This window comes from Orcinus orca, chromosome 3 (genome assembly GCF_937001465.1).
Source record: "Orcinus orca chromosome 3, mOrcOrc1.1, whole genome shotgun sequence".
Taxonomy (NCBI): Eukaryota; Metazoa; Chordata; class Mammalia; order Artiodactyla; family Delphinidae; genus Orcinus; species Orcinus orca.
Genome location: NC_064561.1, coordinates 65703392 through 65722893, shown reverse-complemented (window position 1 = coordinate 65722893; position 19502 = coordinate 65703392). Strand labels below are relative to the sequence as shown.

At 43.8% G+C, this 19502-nt stretch overlaps 1 protein-coding gene across 6 annotated transcripts in view; it reads left to right on the top strand.

Annotated features, from left to right (window-relative positions):
* ARHGAP26 (Rho GTPase activating protein 26) overlaps nucleotides 1-19502 on the top strand; it is a 488078-nt gene that overhangs the window by 396480 nt on the left and 72096 nt on the right. For all 6 annotated transcript variants that reach the window (XR_004477116.2, XM_033406543.2, XM_033406546.2 and 3 more), the window contains 2 exons: nucleotides 5150-5288; nucleotides 18330-18483. Coding sequence is in view for 5 of the 6 variants with exons in the window: in XM_033406543.2 (XP_033262434.1) it covers nucleotides 5150-5288; nucleotides 18330-18483 (293 nt within the window). In the remaining variant the exon portion in view is untranslated. The remainder of the gene's footprint in view (nucleotides 1-5149; nucleotides 5289-18329; nucleotides 18484-19502) is intronic.

Below are 19502 nucleotides of genomic sequence, written 5' to 3'. Positions count from 1 at the left end.
TCCCTGCAAGACAGGTGTTAGATCCCCATTTACACAAGGGAAACAGTCTCAGAGGGGTTAAGGCTCTTGCCCGAGTTGAACCCAAGTCTGTATAGCTCCAACACCTATTTGCTTTATACCCATATAATGACTGTAAATTCCTTTCCTATATATATATATTTATATATATATATATTTTTATATATATATACTTTTTTTTGATGGTGTTTAGGTTTATTTTTTAATTAATTTTTATTGGCGTATAGTTGATTTACAATGTTGTGTTAGTTTCTGCTGTACAGCAAAGTGAATCAGTTATACATATATTAGATTCTTTTCCCATATAGGTCATTACAGAGTATTGAGCAGAGTTCCCTGTGCTATAAGGTAGGTTCTTATTAGTTATCTGTTTTATATATAGTAGTGTGTCTATGTCAGTCCCAATCTCCCAATTTATCCCTCCCTCCCTTTCCCCCTTGGTAACCATAGGCTTGTTTTCTACATCTGTGACTCTGTTTCTGTTTTATAAAGAAGTCCATTTGTACCTTGTTTTTTAGATTCCACATATAGGTGACATCCGTGACATGGCAGTGATGCCAATGTCTCTGACGGTGAAGTCAGTGTAGCTGTAGGTCCTGCCCACTGAGCAGCTGGATCAGGACTCAGCCCAGTTCTATGTGACGGCCTCTGCCAAGTCACCCCTGACCACTCTGCCACACAGCTTAAGGAGAAACAGCAGCTTGGTATTTACAGGTCTGCTAATTCCACTTATAGGAAGCTTGAAATTGGGGACGCTTGGGAGCGTTATCCAGAATCTTTTTTTTTTTTTTTTTTTTTTTGCGCGGTACGCGGGCCTCTCACTGTTGTGGCCTCTCCCATTGCAGAGCACAGTCTCTGGACACGCAGGCTCAGCGGCCATGGCTCACGGGCCCAGCCGCTCCGCGGCATGTGCGATCTTCCTGGACCGGGGCACGAACCCCTGTCCCCTGCATCGGCAGGCGGACTCTCAACCACTGCGCCAACAGGGAAGCCCCAGAATCATATTTTTATTTTATTTTACAATCTTACTCCCCGGTAGCTTCCAGAAGGCTTACAGCCTTCCTTGTAACTTTTATTTCTAAGGCATTCCTGACTAAGTCAGAATTCGTTTGTAAGTTTGAACAGAATTAATGGGGCACTTGGGGCACAGAATAAATCCCCCCCTTTTGTGTTAAGTTGGAAAGCCTCTGTGAAATGAGATTATTCCAGACACATGGTAGAGCTCCATAAATCCATTGCTCAGAGATTACATGAGCTCATGCTTCCATCGTTCAGCAGAGGCGTTTGTACAGTGATTCTTCTCAACAGAATGAAGGAAACTTCATGGGATTCTCTTGAAGTCATCCCTTCCAAACAAAATAGGATTGGAACAACCAGCAAAACTGTGAAGCATTTGGATTCTCATCAGAATTCAACTCAAGCTTTCTTCACAGACACATCTTTTGGCCTGGCTGAGAAGGTGGCCAGGCAGTGAGCAGCCTTTTAACAACTTGCATGTATTCAAGTTTCAGAGTTAAAGGAACAAAAGTAATTTGGGGAATGATTGCCTCGACTCCTTAGTGAAGGTCTGTGTCTTCTGTTCTGACTTGGTCTGATTTGTAGAGGTGCCCTTGTGCCTGGGAAAACCATGTGTAATCATAGTGGTGACAGTCCCGTGTCTGGCACTCCACATTTCGCAGCAGGCCTCACTTGCACATTAGTGCATTTGATCTCAAGAATAGCCCTTCGGAGTTCTTCAAAAGCCTGGACCTGGCTCACACTGAGACCCAGAGAGCTGGCCTTCAGGACTATAGCTCTGGCCCATGGTGAAAGTCTCCATCTCCTAGAACTGATTCTAGTATGCTCCAGTAGCTCTCCTTTTAGAGAAAACAGCCAATGAGCAGAATGTAATTCTCATGTGTTCCCGTGTCTCCTCCCGTTTGCCCGTGTATAAACACTGTTTTGAAAGCAATTTTCCACGCATCTGTCTAAATCCATGGTCCTTCCTCACGACTCACTCTTCTTTGTTTCTCCAGCATCTACTACAGTTTTTAGGAAAGAAGAAATGCTCACATTTCTGCTGACAGTTGAAGTGAAAATGCATATGTATTATCTTTCTTCACATTGTGGTTGAGTGAGGATCTCATTCTCAGTAGCTCTTTAGGAAAAGAGACAAACTGACACAACATTGTAAAGAAACTATACTCCAATAAAAAGTATTAAAAAAAAATAAGAGAAAAGAAACGAAAAAGAAAAAATAAAAGGAAAAGAAAAAATTTGGAGGCCAGACATAAGGAGGTGGGGACCTATCAGTGTGTCTGAATTCATTTCCAGATGTTTTTTAGCTCGGATTGCCGAACATGCTGTACTTAAGGCCAGAGGCAGAAGGGTGCTAAGGGATATCATTATTTGTTGAAATCTGTACTTGTGGGTTTGGGCACTGGCTTCTGTAGTGTAGATTAGCTGGAGAAGACGAGCTGAATGCTGAGGACTGCTGCAGAGGTGGGGAGTGGAGATGTTAGAAACTACAGCCCTAGGGTCCCATCCCAGCCCCTCTCCTGCTAAGCCGTGTGGCATTAGGAAATCTCTCCCTGTGGAATGGTCATCCCGCTTAGTACCTTTGACTTAGAGATAAGTCATGTAAAGTACCTTGCACAGTGGCTGGCAGGGGCAAACACTCCTATATAGGAGCAAGTGCCAGTGGTAATGGTGCACGGGGTGTCACTTAGGAGCAGCCCTGGCTCAGCATTGTTGGAGGACAGAACAAAGCGGGAGAGAGCTTCTGAGAAGCTTAGTGGTCCTTGAGCTCAACAACAACCATAATTTCTCTTTTCTTCCCTTGAAGATGCTCAGAAGGAGCCTGGTGACATGTGTAACACTGGTACTTATTTTTAGGGGTTCCAACTCCTCTGGAAGCCAAAAGGTTTTTGTTTTGTTTTGTTTTGTTTTGTTGTACGCAGGCCTCTCACTGTTGTGGCCTCTCCCGTTGTGGAGCACAGGCTCCGGACGTGCAGGCTCAGCGGCCATGGCTCACGGTCCCAGCCGCTCCGCGGCATGTGGGATCCTCCCGGACCGGGGCACGAACCCGTGTCCCCTGCATCGGCAGGCGGACTCTCAACCACTACACCACCTGGGAAGCCCAGTCAGGAGGTTTTTGTTGTTTTTGTTTTAGGTCCCCTTCTCTCCTTACATCCTCTCCCCAGTTGAACTCAGCTATGTAGTGATTCAATTTATTTTGTTGAAAATTCAGTCCCCTAGGGAAAATATGATAATGCTGTTTTCAGACAGCTGTGTTTGGGAGCAAGACTGACTGAACCAGCTGGCTGGCATCATTGGAGCCCAAGGACCTGCCAACTCATGGAGAGCAGCTGTTTTGGCTGAAATTCTTATCATTCTTATGACTTTGCTTCCTATGTCTCAGCTTCTGAGTTCTGCTTTTAAATGCACACACAAAGGAGAGAAAGCCATGAGAAAGACTCTGATGTGTCTAGGGCCACCCATAGGTGAGGGGAGTGGAGGTGCCACCACTGTGCTCTCATTACTCGTGATTGTTGGGAAAGAGAAAATCCAGAAGGAGACCAGCTCCAGAGAGTAAGAGATGATAATGAGTGGATCAATGAATATTGATATCTTAATACAGTGGGTGTGTTATACAACCAGGAAGAATCAGGTGTAAAGATTTTCTTCATGAAGTGGGAAATGTTACAATATAATGTTAGAGAAAACGTATAGGATACAAAACTGTATAAAGAATAGAATTCCAATTATGGAGAAGTGTGCTTTAACATTAAATGAGATAACTCAAAGCACTTGAGATAACTAACATTAAATGAGATAACTACAAAGCACTTGACGTGGTAGATACTCAGTAAATCACAGCTACTAGATGCAAATTCTCTAACCACAGGAGACGTGTTGGCCTCAAGCACTGTTGTACCCAGAGTGCCTGGTATAAAGGAGATGCTGAAAAGATCTTTCTAGATTGAATGAATTAGTGTTGTTGTTATTATATGCATTTTAAAAGGAATTGAGAAAATCTAGGGACATAGGTTTCTATGTTATCATCTGTAAGTGTATCTATAATTGTGGCAGCTTAACCTCTCTGCCTCAGTCCTTCATTATAAATGGTGAGGACAGTACTTGAAGTTCAAGGTCACTCAGAACTGAGTGAGCTACATGGAAAATACACGCAGTGACTGGTCCCTAGGGAGCCGACCTTGCGTGGCAGTGACTGTAATCATGGTAAGCGCCATGTAAGTGGTAACTATTATAATAATTCTGTCGTACTTGGATCTGTAGGAAAAAAGATGAGCATTGTCATGATTTTTATGTAATTTTCTTCTCAGTTTTTACCATAGACTTTTTTTTTGCAATGAAAGCTTAAAAGAAAAAACCTCATATGAAAATAAAACTCAAATGCTAACAGTGGTTACCTCTAAATAGTGGAATTGGGAGAATTTTTCTATTTTCTTCTTGACGCTTTTCTACATTTTCCAAACTGTTTGTAGTATGTATGTTACTTCTATCATCAAGATTTGGGGGAAACAACCTTTTTTCCCTCTTTTAAATAAGAAAAAGAATGCTCAGCATCAAAGATAACACAAAGCTGCTGAACTAGATGCTGCATCTGGGGATGATTGAGGACTAGAAGGTGCTGCCCTGTTCTGGGCTTCTTTGGGGGGATGTTATTTAAATGCACGTTTCACAGCCTCAGAAAGTTGTGAAGCAGTTGTTAAGAACTGGGAAACAGAACCAATGAGGAAAAGTAGTTTTAGTTCATCCGTTCTGGACAAAGGTGGTCAAAAAACTTTAAGCCCTCTTCGCAGACAATGGCTTACATTTAGCACAGCAGCTTTCCATTGGCTCCGGAGAGAGAACAACAAAAAGCAGATCTGTGGAAATGATAGCAGAAGGGGTGAGAAGTGGAAGTGAATGGTTCCCGAAACTTGGGATGCGCTTCCAAAGGAGGATGTTTCATGCCAATTCCTAGAGATGTTTAAAATAGAGTCCTGAGCAAATCCTGGTGGTCTTTTTCAGTCTTTTTCTTGCTGATTCTTAGACTCCATCAAGCTTTTCGGTCGTACTTGTCTGGACCTGTGCTGTCTCCCCAGTGCACAGTAGCGTGTAACCTTTTTATGAAACTATTTTGCAGATATTTAACACCGTGCCTGACGCGCCCCTCACCAATGCCCAGCTGCACCTGTCTCGGAAGAAGAGCAGTGACTCCAAGCCCCCATCCTGCAGCGAGAGGCCCCTGACGCTCTTCCACACCATGCAGTCAACAGAGAAACGTGAGTGCCACTACTCAGGGCCAGCGTGGTCCCCGGGGGACATCCAGGCCTCCTCCCAGCTGCCCGGGGTGCTCACCTCCAGCCTCTCTGTGTGCGTTGCTGCCTTTTGTGTCCTTGAGGACACTGTATCGGCCATTGTACCCTCCCGGGTTCCGTGGCTGAGTAACCTCAACAGGACAGGAAGCAGGGGTGCTGAGGATGAAAGGGAGGGCCACACTGCCCAGGATCCTCTTTCCCAGTCCCCTGTGGGCAGACAGCTGAGCCCCTTTTCCTCCAGCTGCACGATCAGATCTAAGCTCAGGCGTCGCTTATTCGGCCCGTCTTTTGTTAGCGGCTCCCCTAGAACCAGTTTCCCTTCCTTTTCTCGGGTTGTAACTCGGTGCTTATTTGTGCGAGTCACACGCCCCACTGCAGTGGGGCTCTCTCTGCACAGGGGCCTTGTTTGGCTTGCTCGTCCTTCCCCTCCACCTCTCCTGGGCCTGACACACAGTGGCTGCTTAGTAAATGTGTGGAATTAATTCACGGGTTAATAGGAGAGCATTGCCCTCCTTGTTCCAAGTAGCAGAGTGTTCTCACCACAGCTGTATCGAATCTTGTTTTCACCTCTGGATTTCTGAGTTCTTTGCAGCAGTTGGGTTACTGGGCCCTCAAATCTCCAGTCTGGTTTCAGCCTTTGTAATGAGGAAGTCCAGGGGTGGAGGGTGGGAGTCGAGGGTCCCAGCTGTGCCCGAAGGCAGGCAGCCCTGGGTCCCTGTGCCGGTGACAGCATTCAGGCAAGCCTCCTACCTTCTCTCAGCCTCAGTTTACTTGTCTGTAAAGTAGGGATAATAGGGCCTACCTCACAGGGAAGTGGTGCGGATTCAATGAACTTATGCAGCTAGGCAGCTGGCAGAGGCCTAGACGTGGCAAGGGCCATCGATTGAGAGCTGCTGCGACTATTATTAGTTCCTGTTTAATCACACGCAGACACCAGGGAGTATAAAAACGTGACCTCGTCTGTAAGGAGCTCACATTTGAGTAAAGGAAGTAGACAAGTGAATAGGTAATGGTAAGTCGGCAGGATAACTGCTCTCAGATGTGTGCATTCAGGGAGCCAGGAGAACGCGGTGGTTGAAAGCACTCATGGGCCCCGGGCGCCTGGGTGAGAGTCCTCCTTGGCTGCTGTCTGGCTGTGTGACGTGGGCCAGTTATCTGCCATTGCATGGCCTCAGTCTCCTCTTCTGGAAAACAGGGTTAACAGTTTCCTTATAGGCTTGTTGTGAGGAATAAAGCACTTCAGATGGTTCTCAGTAAATGCTGGGAGGTGTGGCGGTGCTATTATTATTATATACTTATTATATTTTTATGTATTTGTATGTTTATTTTTATATATTTATATAAATATGATATTTATTGTATATATATAATATATATAATATTCTCTGTGAGTTACAGTAAAGGCGCAAATCAGAAAAATGACCCACTTTGCTTTGAAGAGAAAAGAGACTCCATATCTGGATTGGCATCTCTATCTTTGTTACAGAAAATGGTTTTTATCCCTTTGTCGTTCAGAAGTAATGGCCTCCCTTATCATTACTCCTGAACACAAATCTTCCCCACCCTCAGAGGATCACTGCTTTTAAAGAGGTCGTCATATCCCATAATATGGCTGCACGTTGGTGCAACCGCTGAGCTTGTTTCAGATATGTTGCTTTTATGAGTAAAGCCACTATAATCATCCTCATAGCTAAATCTGTTCATATTCATGATGATTTCCTTATGATCAATTCCTGGAAGAATTTCTTGGTCAGCAGATATGCACAGTTTTAGGGCTTTGACCTATACTGGGATTGGCTTCCCATCGAACAATAGCCTGTGTTCCCCTTAAGTATCTGGCTGGGGTCGTTCTTGCTGTGGTCTGTAACAAAGAACACTTGGAACAGGCCTGGCCTCACCCACATCTGCCACAAACACAGCATCGAGCTGTGGGGTGAGATGCTTCTCATGTTTCCACGACAGCCACAGTCACCTAAGGTTTTGTACTAAGCAATGTACAGTGCAGATCAGGACAGATCAGACGATATTGGTAAATTCCTCTAAGACTTGAAATAGTGCCGAGTTTATGGTTAGATGGAAACAGAGGCAGCTCTGGATCAGGTCTTAAAGCATATTCTGGGAGCATGTAAGAAAGAAGATGGCGATTAGGAGAAAATCAATTAGATCCTTGCCCAAGATTAATTTTATCACACGAGGCAGCAGGTGAAAGTTAAGGATGTGTGAAAGCAGACGTGCCTAAGCTGCAGATCAAGCCGTCCCTGTCTGCACACAGGGGACAGGAGGATGGGAGACGGGAAGACAGTGAAGCACTACATCTTCCCTCTGAACACGAGGAGACGCTCCGTGGAAATGGGGCTGGAATCTCCATATGCGCAGATATTTGTGGGGTGCTCAACTTTCCTCCCTTTCTCTGCAGAAACATTTTCATTGGAAAGCACATAGGGGTGCGTGTATACATATACTTTTTAGAGTTGATTTTAGAAACGCTTATTTTCCTGGGAAATTAGAGTAATGTCCAGGCTGGCCTGGAAAGGCACCATAGGAGCAGGAGCTGGAAGGTTCTGCCAGCTCTCGCCCCTCCTAGGTTGCGGTGCAGCCACTCGCCACCGTTAGATGAGCAGGTCACAGTGTACTGTTTTCACACACAAACCCTCCCCTTTGGTCTATGGACAAAGATAGAAGACTATCAAAGCACTTCACTGAGTTTACTCTTTGGAGTTAAAATGCTGGGGAAGACTGCAGGTAATTTGTGGGGGAAAAAAAACGCTGTATTTCCATACAGTGATGTTTTTCAGATTAAGGCCTCTTTCCATACCTAGCTCAGTACTTCCCAAACTTGAATCATTTACATAGGCCTTCATTCACTCTTTGGGCTACAAAAACATAACTTTTGCACTGTTGTTTGTTTAATATATTTATATAAATCAATTTGAAAGCAGTTCACTTCTTTACACGGCCTCATCCTACTCAGTAAAATTTCTACAACGTGAATTTTATTGTCTTACTGTATTACTCTCTAATATACATTAAAATAAATATGAAACTGTTCAGCTAAAAAATGTTCATCCACATTTGACCTTAGAATTGTTGTGTGTCCACCTGTGGAATACGTACCACAGTTCGGAGTCCACAGAGCTTGCTCTAAATTTCTGACTGGCTCAGATCTTTCTTCTTAACCTAAACACACAAACTCAAGATTCCTTTGTCTGCTCAACTGGAACTGGGTTCAGATGTTGTCCATTAGCTGTTTATATCACTGTGGACACTCGCCATTCATCTGTCGATTTCACGTTGTGCACTCTGGGTTCGTTGTGACACCTCTCCAGGTTTCACATGACCTTACCTTTCTTCAGATTCTTGCCACAGAGTAGATATCTTGTTACAGGGATCGCACCTGTGAGAACACACACACACACACAAACACGTACACCTACACAATATCTCCATGTACCTCTCTTCTACCTTCAGACTTCATATGATACTCTCAGAACCTCATTTCCTATTATGTCTGTGTGCCTACTCCCTTTTGAGTTCAGTTATGTTTTTCCTCCTCATTGGCATACTTGCAGTTTAATATTTGTTCTGTGATCCATGGGTCAGCCCCTAGTTGACATGCTTGATGAGCCCAGAACTCCCAGAGTAGTTCCCTTGGGTGCTTCCCACCAGCACACGTTTCCCCTTCACCTCGCTGCAGTGCCCCTGCCCTGTGCAGAAGTTGGAGCCCATTCTTATCTCTTAGAAGTGAATCTGTGCCAACACTCTGGCCTCAGATTGTCATGGAGGTATCCGGCATGTTAGTTGATGCTCACTGATGTGTGTTTTATTTTCCAGAAGGAGTTTTTCATTCCGTGTGGGTAGACCAGTTGTGTGCCCAGGCACCTCTGTAAGACTCGTCCACTTTAATCTGAGAGTGGTAGTGGAGTCTTCTCCAGATGGCTTTTTCCTTTTCCCAGTGTTATCTCATCTCGTCCTTATAATTGGTAATCACCCCATGAGGTAGGTTCTCATCATCCACATTTTACAAACAAGTAAACCAGGACTCGAAGGGTTAAGCAGTCACACAGCTGGCGAACGGCAGAGAAGGGATTTGTACCCAAGTCATGCCCCTTCCCCATGCCAGGTTGTCACTTCTTGAGCTGCCGAAGTGAAAACCTTGCTACACTGAGTTAAGGAAGCCATAAAAACCATCTGTCCCAGAGTCCAGCGTTGCCACGGAGGCAGTTGAACCATATTGAATGGGTTCCTCAATACGTGTGGTGGCAAGCAGCAGCTACACGATGACCCCCCCCCCCAATGTCACCCCAGCTCTGCAGCAAGCAGTGTGCTTTCAGCAGTCACTTAATATGCTGGGCCAAGGCAGTCACTCTCGTTTGTGATCACTTTAGAACAGATGGAAGGAGGTTTTTCGACTGTGCTGCCAGATGAATGGTAGCAAAGGAGATTACTGTTTAATCTCCAAGTTAACACGCAGATACATCATGCAGCAGAGATTGGACTGGTATGTCTAGGTGAAAGCTATACTTTTTCCAGGCAACTGCAGAAGGTAGAGCCAGAGGATTAGAGGGAACCAAGCACGCAGGTCTTGTACTTTTTAAGATTTCTTCCAAAAGGTTGCAGGGTGACACATATCACTTATTTTGTCCCGAATTTTTAGTACTTAACACAGGCATACCCCTTTTTATTGCACTTTGCTTTATTGCACTTCGCAGATACTGCGCTTTCCACAAATTGAAGGTTTGTGGCAACACTGCGATGTCAGATGATGGTTAGCTTTTTTTGGCAATAAAGTTTTTTGTAATTAAAGTGTGTATATTGTTGTTTTAGACATAGTGCTATTACATACTTAATAGACAACAGTGTAGGGTGAACATAACTTTTATATGCGCTGGGAAACCCAAAAATTCATGTGACTTGCCTTATTGCAATATTTGCTTTATTGCAGTGGTCTGGAACCAAACCCAAAATATCTCCAAAGTATACCTGTCCCAAGGTGTTAAAATATGTTTCTTGGAAGTGTGGTTCTTAGACTTGGGTGTGCATTAGAATCATGTAAGGAGCTTGTTGAAAGATACAGATGCCTGGTCTCCTCCCCAGTACATTCTGAATCAGGTCATGCCTGGAGCTCAGGCCTCTGTAATTTTAAAAGCACCCTGGTGATGCTGATGCCAGCTAAAGTTAGAGAAGCACTAGCTTGGGGGAGGGAGGGATTGTCAAGGTTGCTTGTCTTCTGTCATTAGCGGAGTGTCTCTTAGACTCTCTGTTGGGGTTTGGGGCAGGCTGGTGGTGGTTGGAAGCAGGGGCTCTGTAGTTTCAATGCTTTTTTCCAATGCCATCTCTATCACCCACCATCTCTGAGACCTAGAGTCCATTACTTTTTTTAATCTTTTTTTTTTTTTTTTTTTTTGCGGTACGCGGGCCTCTCACTGTTGTGGCCTCTCCTGCTGTGGAGCACAGGCTCCGGACGTGCAGGCTCAGCGGCCATGGCTCACGGGCCCAGCCGCTCCGCAGCATGTGGGATATTCCCAGACCGGGGCACGAACCCGTGTCCCCTGCATCGGCAGGCGGACTCTCAACCACTGCGCCACCAGGGAAACCTGAGTCCATTACTTTTCATTTCTGAACCTCCATTTGTTCATCTGTAAAATCAATCACTAATAATAGCTTCCTTGGAGGGGAATTACCGTGATTAAGTGAGCCAGTGCATGTAAAGTACTTGACAGTGGGCCTAGAACATACTCAGCACCTAATAAATGTTAGCTCAGATTACGATGATTATCATCAGGCTATAGTCTTACCTTATGTTTGACTAAGAAAATATTCCCCCTCTGGAGCCTGCAGAGTCCAAAGGAGAGGCCCATATGTGAGGGTAATGCGAAGTCTCCCTGGCCCCAGAGGGAGTCCATTTGGTGCTGGAGTGCCAGCACTTCAGCAGCCTGGGACGAGTTGTGCAGCCTTGGTGGGGTGGGAATGGATTCTTAGGCTTTATTTTACATGGATCTTGTTAACTGGCAGCTGGGATTATCGCTCTGATTAATTCTTTTAGTTCAGTTAATTCATCCTGGACCCTCTCCCAGACAGGCCCAGGGAGAGGTTGAGAATTCAGCTCATGTACTTAACATGTGTGTCTTCCTTGCTGAAAAATAACTGGGAATCCATACTGTTCAGAGCTTTATGTAATACCTCTCTCGGAGCCATCAAAGCTGCAGCATGTGTCTTTTCTCAGGTTGCCTCTGCAGATCCTGGGCGCTCTGGACACACCTGTTTGTTTTGGCAGACGACATGTTTATCCACAGGGATTCCTGTTGTCACACAGACTGTAAGGTGTAATGTGGTTCTTATCTTAATTATGTATGGTTACCATGTGTGAGTGAGAACCGCATAGTTGATGTGGCCCTTAAAAAATGATGCTGTGGAAAGCTCATGGCAGGAAAAAAGTTCAAGGTAGATCATTAAATAAAAAAGAGCATATTCCAGCCTCTCATCTCTGGCATTATCACTATGTAAAACAGATATTGTAGCATTAGGCATTATGTAATCCCACCTTGTTAAAAGAAAAAAATAGGTGTCTGTTTCTACGTATGGAAAAACAACTGGACTTTTACACACCAAAATACATCTAGGTTATTTGTATGCTATTCTGTACTTTTCAGTTGGAGAGGAATGCATATTTATTATGTATTGCCTAATTTTTACGTGATAAAAACAAAACTCTCTAATCATACACTTCATTTACTATCTCAAACCCATTTTGCAATGAGTCATGGCATAAAAATAAGTAAATCTATCATTTTCTTCTTTCTCATGAGCAGTGGTGTAAGCAGTCTGTATGTAGGCTTCCTCAGATACCGGGGAACCATAGACTAAAGGGAGACTGTCCCTCCTGAAAAGTAAGTTCTCAGGGAAGAAAGAGGGCTATGTCGTGAGTAGCAGAGTGTCTGCTTAACTGTGACCATTCAGTTCCCTGTCCAGCCATTAATTAGAGGCGCGTTCCTACCCCGTGGTTTTTGAAATGCTGTTTCAGGAGAGGCTCCCCACTGTACCTCCATGTCTCATCCCAGTGAATCACTTCCGTCCTGGGCCAGCCACAATGACTTCCCCATTCTCTCATGCACTCCATTTTCATTGGCATTCTTTCCCTTTGCAATGCAGAGGGTTATTATGGGCACCATGGGGAGAGAATGTCAGTCAGTCCACAGGGGACCAAAATCAGTGGTGGTTTTGCTGAAGACAACCTGCCAGAAGTTGTGATATCATGTCCTGCATCTAGGGTCCAAACAACATTGACCACATTTTTCACTCATCACCTCCCTGTTTAGTCCATCATTGCCCCAACTACATTTTAAGATTATTTTTTAAAACATTGCCCAGCCTATTTTCATGTGCTCAAATATGCTGCCCAAACTACTTCTTCAGATTATTTTTATCGTAGGGACTGAGGCTGGGTCAGCATGAAAGCAGACCAGCTCAGATTTTAGTGCGGCTTGGCACACCACTCTTATCAGCAGCAAAAGCTACAGAGGAGAAAAATTGCTTTAGAAAGTCTGATTCCAAGCTTCCTGTGTACTTGGGTGTTTTCCAGAGATGGTAAACTTAGAAATTGCTGTGCACTCATTTTTTATTGCAAAATTCATTAAGCTGCTATGCTATTATCATTGTCTTGTCAAGATGATACATTACAGGCTTCATTGCAAAACTTTAACAAGCAAGAGAAAGTACACCTCTCGCTCCACCATAGCCCGGGAAAGCCTCTGGGCGTTTTGCTTTTGCAAAACGTTTTGCATTTAATATTTTTGGTGTAACGCCCTGGGTCTCTGCAGAACCTCCATCTGTCTTGCGATTCCCTTTTCTTCCTGTTTGATCATGTGGAGAGTGAGTTCCCTCCTTTGGGCTCTGTGAGGCGTCAGGAGCTGCTGTTAAAGATCTTCTTTCTGACGACTCGTCTGAGACCTCATGGAAAGCTGAGATATCAGCCTCTATGATGACAGACTTCTGTGCATGGTGAGAAACCTCCCTCAAAGTGGCGTCGAAGGTCTGTGTTTCCTATTTACCCTCCAGCTCTGAGTATTCAGTGGGCCAGACGTGTTCAGGCCTGCCGAGCCAGGCGGATTTGGCATGTGCGTTCCTGGCCTCGCCTCTGAGTTCTGTGATCAAGAGACCCTGCGTCTTGTATGTGGCACGCTTGTCATCGGAGCGAGCGGGAATCACTTGGTAAATATGGAAAGTGAAGGAGCTTAGCTCCCAGATTTCCATGGCAACCCCCAGAACAAGTACAATATCACCAAAATTATTCTGCGGTTGCTTTTTTTAGTTGCAGTGATTTGGTTGCATACTCATGTTTTTCCGCTCCTGATTTGTACAAAAAAAACACAGACTCTGCCCACTGTAACTAGTACTTTGGTTTCAAGGACATTAGTGGTCCCTGCCCAAAGCACCTGAAAAATTCAGTCACACAAAACTGCCTCCTGTGTGCTAACAGAATACGTTCTGATCGTTTGTGTTGCCTTATTTATGCTTATTATGTATGTCATGACTGTTGTGGAGCTCTAATCTCTACTGTGCACGGCCTGGGCACCAGGAATGTATGAGCTGACACTGACTCACCGGTCATCGTCATGGATGCTTGATGTAGTCTGTGAGGGCAGACGTGGCCCTGCCCTTCGGTAGTGTGTGTTTTTAAGGACCAAGTCCACATCCAGTTTGTCACTCCTTGGAGAACACATGTTCATGAAAGCATCCAACATGTTACCCATGCATGTTTACAATTGTTTGGGCTTTTATTTTATGATTTCTTTGTTTCTGAGCTCTTGTTTTCTGTGACTAATATGAAGAGAGATTCTTGTGGACGAACATGCCTGAGGAAAGCAAGCATTCTCACTGCCTTCAGCCAGTTCCAGAAGACTCTTGCATTGGGGGCATTCTTTCTGTTTTGGCCATTTGATCTTGTCGGTTTGACTCATAGCTGGTTGTTGTTTTCCTTTTTCAGCCCACTCGCCTGTAATTTTTTTTTCTTCAGCAATATAATTGCCATCGGTCCTTCTTACACCTTCTGATGCGGATGCCAGAGCTGGTTTGAATCATCAGTGACTCAGAGAAGTCCAGCTCTGTATTTGAATGATTTGGTTAATTAAAAAAAAAAAAATCTTTTAGGCTGCCTGTTCTCATTCTGTTTTTCTGTCAGGAGCAAGTATTCATTTGCCCACCTGACAAAAGTCCTCCTGTTTTGAGTGACATTGCTGAATCATTTTCTCTTTATTTCTTAACGGATTGCAAATGCGGTAGAATTTGTCGTAGTATAGTTTGCCTTAACCACTAAACATTTGATTTGCTATTGATTTCACTCCCCACTCCTTCTCTGGAATAATCACCTTCCTACTCACCCTCAGGAAGGATCGCCAGCATTTCAGCTTAGACATCTGTCCGCTTAGAAGCTCTCAGTCTCATTACGTGAGGTCTCCTGTCAAAGAAAACTGTAGTGATCTTGTAGTCAGAGAGTGCCAGGTTTCAGATTTCCTTATCATATGGCCCATGGAGGGATATCAGTAAAGAGTCTGCATGTTTGGCCATCTTGTCTGCAAAACTATGGAATATTATGATTAATTTTTTTGGCATTTTCTCTTTGGACAAAAAACTCCTTTCCCTGATCTTTTGTTTTTGTTGTTGTTTTTTTGTAGGTTACACCATATGTGACAGGTCCTAGATATCTAACTATAAGTCAAAATATAATCTCAAAAAGAATTTATTTTTTGCAAAAAGAATTCTGTGTCCTCCAGTAAATGAATACTAGAAATCCTCAGGCTCAGTTTGGGTGTAGCCATCTGTTTTATTCTGTTGACTTTGCCAGTCCAGGGACAGTCGATTCCTCATTATCCGCCCATATCCTCGTTCTGTTGTGGGTTTACGGGAGTTTGGGATTAACACACACTACTATACATAAAATAGGTAATCGACAGGGGCCCACTGTATAGCACAGGGAACTCTACTTAATATTCTGTAATAACCTACATGGGAAAAGAATCTGAAAAAGAATAGATATATGTATATGTATAACTGGCTCACTTTGCTGTACACCTGAAACTAACACAACATTGTAAATCAACTATACCCCAATATAAATTTTTTTTTTTTTTTTTGGTACGCGGCCCTCTCACTGTTGTGGCCTCTCCGGTTGCAGAGCACAGGCTCCGGATGCGCAGGCTCAGCGGCCATGGCTCACGGGCCCAGCCGCTCCGCGGCATGTAGGATCTTCCCAGACCGGGAAACAAACCCGTGTCCCCCGCATCAGCAGGTGGACTCTCAACCACTGCGCCACCAGGGAAGCCCCCCCAACATAAAATGTTTTTAAAGTAAACAAGAAAAAACAATTATCATGTTCCACATGCTACAGCCTTCCTCATTAGCTCGTGGAGAGACCCAGTCTATAATACTGTAACGGGAGATATGTTCTTAAAACTTTTACCTAAGTCCATTTTTTAGAATCAGATCTTTTTATGAACATTAGGATTCTGATAAAATATTTTATAAAGCAAACCATCTTTATATAATTTTTTTAATTGTGATTTCAAAGTGTTGTCTGTCACATGCCCAACCTTAGGTTGCTTATAGTCTACTGAGAAAGGTAGACATATGAACAAGTGAATATGTGCAAGTTAATTAATACTCTAGTATACATCTGATTAAAATACCAACGAATTAGTGTCAGAGTCTGCTGTCTGGGGTCAGGGTTTGGTACCCAGGAGGAGATCAATAAATATTTATTGAAAAAATGAAAATTGAAGAAGGTTTCATTTCAGATACTCTGTTTTTCTAATGCATCGTAAGGCAGAAAAAAAAAAAAAGTCCTGATAATATTTTAGAAAAGCTGATATTCTTTCCGTATGACATTATTTTTAATTCATAGAATTATAACCCCCTCATGGACAAGTAAATGTAATCACAGAGAAATAAGAGCTTTAGTTATACTCTTCTATTTCCTATGAATTCAGATTATTATGTCCTGCGAACTTGGCCTCAAACCAGAGTTAATAAAACTCTTCATCTCTCCTCCCATATGAAGCAGAATACATCTCCACTGAGCCCCAAAGATGTGTCATCTTTACTCCCCTTGGAATGAAGGTAGTCTTGGGCTCCTCACACTTTTTCAGGAGTCTTGATATGAGTATTTTGTGCAAAGGAAAATTTTACTTATACTGATTCGTACTGATAAATGGCATGTCCATTCCCTCAATGATCCTCTAATTATGTAATTTTAGAGTTGTTTTTTTTCCTGGTAGCAAGTACCCATTTGCAGGCCCTGTTAGTCCTTCTACATCGTGGCTCAATGTAACGCTTTTGATTTCTCTTTCTTTGTTGTTTCTCTTTGGAGCTCAAGCTTTTGAAATATGAATAGTTCTAAACCTCAGGAATCAATAATCTACTTTTCTCAAAACATAATTAGAGTTCAGGAATCTCCCATAAGCCTCACGGGGTTTTTAAGTGTTCCGTAGGTCTTCAAACATGGCATTGAGAATTTGCCAAGATACTAGGTGGTATTGGTGTATACATGTATGTTTGTGTGTTTCTGTATGTGTGTACCTAATGTGAAGATTAACATCATTTCATAAGCATATTATATTTTTACATACATGAGTAGTGCAAGGGAAGAGTATTTTTTATCATGGCCTCACCCCTTTTATTGCCTAAAGAGAGCTGAATTCACTTGTTGACCTCTAAACTACCATATCAGCGAGCCTAGTCTTCTTCTTAGGGATATGGTATACCTCTGGCTCATTTCAGAAAGGTCCAGTGAGGATTAACCCAGACGTGACATTTCTTGATACGTAAACTGATTGCCCAAAACATCGGTTGATTCCAATATGGTGTATCTGTAAGGAATGTGGAACAAGCATGACATTGTATGTCTCTAATGTTTTGCTGCAGCAGTGGTGCCCATGCCATTTGGCTAAATAATCCCCAAAATGTTTTCTTCAGTGCATGGTTCCAAGTTTTTAAAGATGTGAAGAAACAGAAAGTTCTTTTCTTTGAGCAAGGTTCTGAAGTTTACAAAACGCATTCTTGCCTGTGATCCCACTTGATCCTCATGACAGCTCCCCGAGCTGTGTAAGGCATTTCTCATGCTCCCTATTTTATAGCTGCATTAACCAAGAAACAGAGAGTCAAGGAATATTCCCTGACTCCGTACAGCCAGTCAGTGGTGGGAACTCAGGTTTTCTCCCTTCTGACTTGGTAATATTCTCCAAGCACTAATGTGACTGCTTGGAACATGGACTCAGTTTTGTATATGCAGACTACTCTGTAGTCCTTACAGATCTATTGATCAAAGAATTAACTGGAAGCTCAACATCAAATACTTGGAGCTAGAAGCAACCCAGAAGAGTCTATCTGGGGAGTGGTCAGGGGTTTAGACTGCAGAGCCATAAGGAAGTGGATGTCCAAAGAGTAGATATTTTATGGCATGGTACTATAGGGTCAAAGGTAGGACATGGCTTAGGCAAGTAAGACCGTGCTGGGGGCAGGAGTTTTAGAATAAAGGGTGAATGTCACCAAACCAAGAGGATATGATTGATTGTAAGGGGGCTTTGAAGGCTCTCTCTGTTCTGACCATCTGCCAGTCCAAAGAAGACACAATTTGTGGTGCGGTGGTGGGGCCACTCTTAGGAAAAGGCTGGTCATATGAAAGGGGAGATGTGTCCTGTCAAGGGAGATGTGTCCCGTCTGTCAAGGGAGATGTGTCCCGTCTGTCAAGGGAGATGTGTCCCGTCTGTCAAGGGAGATGTGTCCTGTTAAGTGGAGGACGGAGTTTTGCTCTAAAGTTTCAAGTCACCTGTTACTCTTGGGCTCTTCCTTTCCCACTTGTAATTCTTATCCTTTCCTATGTCCTTTTCGTAGCTTCATTGGCACCAGAGAGCTCCATCTAATCTCTTTATTTGTAAACTTTGGTATAGGTAGGAGCAGACTCTCCCTATGGAATAATATTAATACGGAGTTTGTGGCTTTTTCTTCCCCCAGAGGAACAGAGAAACAGCCTCATCGACTCCAGTTTGGAATCTGTCGTCTCATCAAACGCAAACAGCATCCTTAATTCTAGCAGCAGCTTACAGCCCAACATGAACTCCAGTGACCCAGACCTGGATGTGCTCAAACCCACCCGGCCCAACTCACTGTAAGTATGACGTCGGGCTGCTGGCCACAGGGAGCCCTTGCTCAGCCATTCTGCCCAGAATGTGCTGTCTGGCCCCATCTGACTTTGAGTATTGTCCCATGAACCTGATTTAAACCTTCTCCCTCAACTTGGAAGCTTGGCTAAGTTTGTTTTGGATTTTTTAAGCGTCATCATCTCAAAGGGGAATCATTATTCTTAACATACCGCTTCTTGGCCTTGGTGATGTTTGATTTACCTGCTGAGATGGCTTTGGTGACGGCTCATTGCCTGTGCTGGCTGCTGGGCATGAAAAGCAATTTCTTTTAGTTTTACAAACATCCGGGCACTGTAGTAGCTCAGTAGATTTGTAGCTAAGTCTGCTTCACTCATTTGTGTTGTCACAGTTTCCCTTCTCCCTGATTATGTTGAGTATGTTCAGTGCTATCTCTGTGTCCACTTCCAGAGAAAATAGCTCCCAGGTGCTCTGTGAGTCTTCAACTCCTCAAAACTTAGCATGACCGTGATCACAGAGCAAATTCTCTAAAGGAGAAGAACCTCTGTTGCTTCATTCTTGGGTGTCGAGCACCCACAGCTGAGACAGGCAGTTTTGAGGCTGGTTGTCCAACCCTCCACGGAAACTAGATCTACTCTGCTTGGGCCAGAAAGTTCTCTTTTGTGGTTACATCCCACATTACTTAGCCTGCTTCTTCGGACCACCCCATAAATCTTGTCCACTAGAGCCTTTGCATAAAGAATGTGAGGCCATGACAAAACAGCTGGACTCTCCAGCCACAGTTGTATAAGACTCAGGAAGGACAGAGTTGACTTTGCCTTTCTCTGGTGAAAATAGTTTGAGGTTCAGCCACAAATTGCCTTCAGGACAGTTGTTTCTCTTGGTGAGGCCCCAGGATGTCAGAACCTTTTCCTGCCCCTCTCCCTGCTGTGGTTGCATGATCGCGCTCCGCCATTCTATCTTGCCAACATAGTTACAGATCTGCAAAATGGGTCTAACAATTTTTGCCTTAGAAGGGACTGAGGGA